General features: G+C 37.4%; 1 protein-coding gene across 1 annotated transcript; it reads left to right on the plus strand.

Annotated features, from left to right (window-relative positions):
* Positions 1–1,361: 1,361 nt before the first annotated feature.
* LOC142342033 (uncharacterized) lies at positions 1,362–5,568 on the plus strand. Its single transcript, XM_075393202.1, has 2 exons — positions 1,362–1,924; positions 5,060–5,568. Exons 1-2 carry the CDS (start codon positions 1,571–1,573, stop codon positions 5,501–5,503), a joined length of 798 nt encoding a protein of 265 aa, XP_075249317.1. The 5' UTR covers positions 1,362–1,570; the 3' UTR covers positions 5,504–5,568.
* The last annotated feature ends 773 nt before the right edge of the window (positions 5,569–6,341 follow it).

The following is a 6,341-nucleotide window of genomic DNA, read 5'->3' on the forward strand; positions in this document are numbered from 1 at the left end:
CCAAAGTAAGAGGCCCTATGGAGATTATGGAAAATGGACTCCATGTCTGGGATTGGATAGTCCTCGTCCATAACTTTGCCATTGATGTGAACTTTCAGGTCCACGCATAGTCTCAGAGCTCCATTTTTCTTCCGCTGCCAGCCTACTGGTGATGCATTTGTGACCCCACCAAGTTGTACTGGCTCCAGGATGCCCTGTCGTACCATTGTTTCAAGCTTCTCTTTGACCCTGTCTTGGAGAGGTAGAGGTATCTTTCTGGATTTGCAGAACATTGGCTGTGATTCCGGTATGAGTTTCACATTCGCTTTGTATCCTTTGACTGCAGGTAGTCTTTCATCACTCGCTGCATTGATGCCTTCTTTGGGTAGTATGTCTCTCCCAAGTAGCACAACTTTTTTGTCGGATTCAACAACTGCTAGTTGTTGTTGCCTATACTTGCTTCTGTTCCACTCAACATCACATGTTAGTGGTCCCAGAAGCGTCAGTTGATGACCGTCATAGGCCTCAAGACGTCTGATTTTACCATTTAACGGAGGTTTTCCAAGCTCAGTCCAGATTAATGATGATATCACGGTGCTATCAGCACCGGTATCAACTTGCATTTTTATTTTATGGTCTTTTATTGTAATGTACTCCCATGTCACCGACATGTTAAACACGTTTTCCCGTGTAATACTATAAGTTCCCGAGCACATCGATGCTAGAATCAGTTGAGTGAATCATTTTTGGGGCCCTGCTCTGCCCATTGTAGACCCCAATAAGGTAGTCACCCATTATTGTATATTTAAGGTAATTTTGTGTGAGAGGGATACCCGATCACATGACCCGTAATATGGGGGAGTAAAACTAACTTTTGTCATTTTTAATTGCGAAAATTGAAAATTTGTTGTTCACGGTCAAACTGGTGTAATTTCATAGCCAATGTGGGTCAGCCCACGGACGGAGACAACCATTTGAACCCGCCTCAGGTTAATATCATACCCAATCAATCATACATAGGTTGATATCACGTTTTTTCATACCCAATTTTGATCGATCACGGTCTTTTCATAAGTCGACCTCTCTGTAGTATACTTACCTACGCATACTTTCTAATTTAGTTCATTTTATATAATTTTCAATCACGCCTCTCAGCTTGTTATCATTTGAGCATCAAAAAATAAATTGTGATTAAATGTACTATTTTTTGTATATTCGTACCCAATGGACAACAAGCTTTAAAACTTGGACAATTTTGATGTTAGAATGATTCATTAAACAGAGTTTTACATTCCAATTAATATGGTAACTGAGCATAATTTTTATCAATACATAGTTAAAGACTAATGCGATTGTGATACCTGGCTAACTATCTCTGCTCAGTCAAACATATTCTAGTTCTTCTAGATTAGTCACCAAAAATAATTGTTCTGTAAAACATGCTCAACTTTTCATTTATAAACAAGCCAAACCTTTTCAGCTGCAGCAAAAACTTCATTTTATATTACGAGTTTTATAGTAAAGTTAAAACTCAATAACTTTTTAACTCTAACCAAAAGTTTGAACTTAATAACGAATCATTAGCAAAAAAATGAGGTCTGAAACAATGAAAACACTGCCCTCTCAAACTTCCACCCTGTCAATTATTTATTATTTGTTATCCTTTACAACTCTAGTTATAAATGCGCAAAGCGGAGCAGAGGCTGCTGAACTTGAATCGTATGATAGCCGGTTTGAGAAAACGGACGATTTGGTATTTTGGGTGGAGCGATCTTCGTGTTTCTGTCTTTTCGATGAGTATCCGGAAAAGACAACTATCCGGCTGGTAGTCCAGTTCGAACGGGATCACCAGGGAATGAGGGGGGCACTAAGATCACCCTCTGGTAGAATTTTGTGGGATTCTGCGTCTAATAGGAGGTTGCAGGATGAATTAATTGACATAAAGGTAGGAGGGCTAATTTATATATACAATTAGTTTTCAGTTTCCAGGCTTCATGTTTAGTGGAGGCGGTGTGAGAACATATACTGACCATATTTGGGCTTGGAAAAAATCTTTATTAGGTCAAACAAGTTCTGAAAATACAGCATTAGAAAACTCACCCAGGCTGAGGTCCCAGACCGAAAGTTGATATGTCCAGACCGAAATGAACGCACAAGGGGGTGTCGTGCGTTCAAAATTACACGGTCTGGAAACACGAATGAACGCACGATAATCTGGTCATAGGCAACTTCGAACGCATATGCATGATTCGAGTGAAAAAAATTATTTACTTATTCCGGCCACAATTGGTCAAAGCTCTTTTTACAAACATATTCTTTGAGAATTAAATGTTTCATCAATTTAGTCATTTACCCGTGGATTTAAGTTCTGGCGGTTTTGAAAAGTTTTGAAAACATAGAGTGCCATTTTTTAAAATAAATATTTTGCACATTAATTAATTGTCCCCAGTGTCGAAAAACTTTCTATATTTTTGCATTCTTAACTTAACTCGGATAGAGCTCTAGAAATTTTTGCTAAACGGAAAACTGACAGTTCAGATTTGTTACCAATTTAATTTTGACGGCAAAAAAATAAAATCAATTCGAAATAAAAAAACTTTTATTTATCCATCGCCCAAAAATGTCTAATACTTGGAAAGAAAAATTACTGGATTTCGCTATGACTCACAAGTCATGGCGGTTTCAGAAAAAAACACGGAAAAAACCTGGGCGGTTTCGTTGGTTTTTTTTCTGTGGGAGTTTAACTCGGAAAGAACACCCACAGAAAAGAACCCCTTTTAATTTTAGATCGGAAATAAACCCCCGCGGAAAAAAGCCCCCCAATTGACCTTTAACGAGCTGCGCATATAACGCGATTGGCTATGACTCGCAATCCATGGGGAAGCCTTAGCGGCTCGTGGGACTTGATATGAAACAATCACAACTGAACAAATTATATCGCACATAGAATTGGCTTGCAAAAAATTATTGGCACGCACATAAAATACTTTAACTAAACTTATGCTTTTTTCGGCTTGGCGGTTTTTCAAGCAAACTTGAGGTAACTGCCACACCGTATATTAAGAGACGGAAGGTATAGAAAGTTAATTATTCACCGTTAAGCAAATCACAGACAAGAACTCAATATTCCCTGTCGCTGATTGGCTAGTCTGAACAATCTATAATGTTTTGAAAGCACAATTATAGAGTTTTCGTACGCGAACTTCAAAAACACTTGTTTTTTGCAGCAATGCTATATACCTAACTCTTAACAGCTTGAAAGGGGATGGAAACTCTCCTTTTGCTGAGACTACTTTTCAAGTTGACAAAAATGATAAAAAGTGGCAATGGAAAATAATTTAAAAATGGAATAAACTACAACTGCTCAGAAAACCAACTAGAACTGTCATAAATGATAATAAGTCAAAAGACTGCAAAACGACAGCGAACACACGCCAAAATAAATATTTCAAAATCAGTATGACACAAACACAGTTTCAAGTGTTTGACATCAGTTTGACTTGAAATCAAAATTGAACATAAGCTTTTCGTCAAAATAACAATAATAGTGATAAAAGTGACTTCAAACCAAACAAGGTTTCCACCATTTTGGTTTTGCCCCACTAAGGGACGGTTCAGTTTTGATTAAGGTTTTCTAATGGATCCCACACAGAAGGATAGCAGTAGTATATGATTTCAGATATTGCTTCCGCCTCATAAAGAAATTTTGTCATTTCCCTTTGGATTGTTTTGGGATTCATCAGAGGCGTTTACCAGGAGAGATTGTTAGAGAAAGAAAGGGCATTGTTATAGTTAGCTACACGAACAAACAATTTTCTTCGCACCACTTCTGTCTCATTTCTCTCGCATAAATCAAGACTTTGCAACTGGATATTGTATTGCAGTCGTGTGATTTGATCTCAAAGAAATCATTTGGTTTCAGAATTGTCGGTCCAACAAGTAATTTGTTCGAAAGAAGGAGATGTAAGTGGACAAGCGTGCACTCAATCGGTAAAAGATCCTGGTTAATCAGACTTAAGACTTAATAGTCTGAATCGGAGAGTTTGCATTTTCTACAGATCCCCTTAACACATCTTCTTTGAACTTTCTCCGGACGCAGTAGTCTAACTTTACTCTAGTCTAATTTATAATGTATGTTTATTTTGTTCTTTTTAGACAGAACAAATGTGCCTCTTTCATTGCACCTCATTTGATGTCTGTCTAAGTAATTGAACTTTTAGATGAAAACAGACTTGTCGGCACTATTCATCACTTTTCTTTCGTTTTTAAGCGTACAATCAATAAAACCTATTAACCAGTTTATTATTGTCTTTTAGCAAAATTGATCAAAATTTTAGCTAAAGTTACGAAAAATGTTAACAAAACACCGGAATTGAGGCTAAAGTTCACAAAATTTAAACCTCCGTAACTACTCGGAAAAATAGAAATTGAAAAAAATGACTAAGCAACAAAAACAGTTGAGCATATAGTTAATTTTTCTCAAAATTTTTCAGGAAAATGCTTTACAACTCTTGCTGTGTTTTGCATGAATAGAATATTTCTTCAAGTAATGGTAGCAAGTGATGGTAGAAGATTTAGTTATGGAAAATTTTGCGTTGCTGAAGTTTCGGCACTAAGATAATTGAACTGATCATCTGCCTTGAACAAGTAATCTCCAGAATTTTTACACCATGTTGTTTTCAGAACCTCTCTACTGATACTGATTATACCGAACATATAAGCTAGCGTAGTGATTTCAGCTATAATAATTTTGCTTAGAAAATAGTCCGCGAAAATAATAAAAACAGCCAGATTTTTCGTCTAACAGATTCAAATAATTGTTAAAGACTCTGATACAATTTTCTCCGTCAGCTCAAATAGTAGTCTATGCAACCAAGAGTTCACAAGTTTCAAAAAGTAGTAATTTGGCGGACTAGTAATTCATTTTGAATAGCAGTGTTATTTAGATTAGTATCAAGTAAGAGAAACTAAGATAAACAAATATGTAGTGCCTTTGCTTGACTTCACATTGGAGAAAAGATTGGAGAGAGTATGTTGAATGATGAGAAAAAGACTGATAATTTTTTCCCCTATATTTCAGGAGAGCGGAGAACATGAACTATGTATTTGCACTGGTGCCCTCAGCGGCCACTTAGCCAGTGTCCAGATAGCTTTATTCGACAGGGAAAACCTCATCAGGCGAAAACCGGGAAGCAAATTCCAAAGGGATGGAGAGAAACCATCAAGTGTAGAAGGGGATGGGAACAGTTTTGAAAATGCAACTGACGAAATGATGTTGAAACTGCGTAACATTTGGCAGGATATAAGACAAGTGATCATTTACCAAAGAGAATCTCGAAATGTGGTGAGAGACGATTACTCTGCCATGCTTGGAAGCCAAGACAGAGTCTTCATCTTTTCTCTCTCATCCATTGTGGCCATGTTTGTGACTGTGTGTGTACAGGTGTTGACAGTGCGCGCATTCTTCATCAACAAATCAGCCACTTCCGTTTCTGCAATCATTGGTGAAACTATTGGAATGTAGATGTGATTGAAAAATATATGCCGGAATATTGACTGAAATAACACATAATTAAACTTTCATTATAAGTCTTATTTGAAACCGTTAAACGGGGAAACGCAACTCGAAAAAGCTTCCCTTGTCGACGAGGTCATATAAGACCCAATAAAAGATCATAAAAAATAGATCAGTAGTGGATTAGTAAGGCGTCTCAAGTTATGTGAAGAAACTCTAAGGGATCTTTTTAACAATTGCATCCCCTCTTTGCAAAAGGGGGGCTATTCTTGAATAGAATTTAAACGAGCTATTTATTAACCAATCACAGAATAACTTTCCACGCATGCTCATAATATGTTAAATTGAATAGAATAAAATACACCATGGTATGGCAACTAGTGGAACCGGAATACAAAGCGAAAAGAATTTCCGACTGGCGGGTTGGTGGGCGCGCTTCGCAGCGATAACCGACCCGCAATTTTTGGATTACATCCCACAGCGCATGAGAGGCATGGCAATGAACAGCGGTCCGCAATTGCGCTTGAACTAATATTTGGCTATCTTAACTGTAGGCCAAGTAATATTGTGGTAAAGTATAGCACAAAAGGGGTGGCGATTCTCTACTAGGTACCAAGAGGGGGGGGGCAATTGTTGAAAAGATCCACTCTAAGTCTCTGTTTGTTATGGGAAGTTTATCAAGTTTCGCTTCACCGTTAATTCAATTTAAAGTATAACTGTGAATAGTTTTTATGACAACAACAGCGCAAGAATACGTAATGGCACTGTTATACGGTACGTTTTACCACACGGGAACTTATTAGCCAAATGATTTGGTTTGAGGCATAGGATATTAGGCAAAAACTAG

Source organism: Convolutriloba macropyga, chromosome 7 (assembly GCF_964194025.1).
Source record: "Convolutriloba macropyga chromosome 7, txConMacr16.3, whole genome shotgun sequence".
NCBI classification, from domain to species: Eukaryota; Metazoa; Xenacoelomorpha; order Acoela; family Convolutidae; genus Convolutriloba; species Convolutriloba macropyga.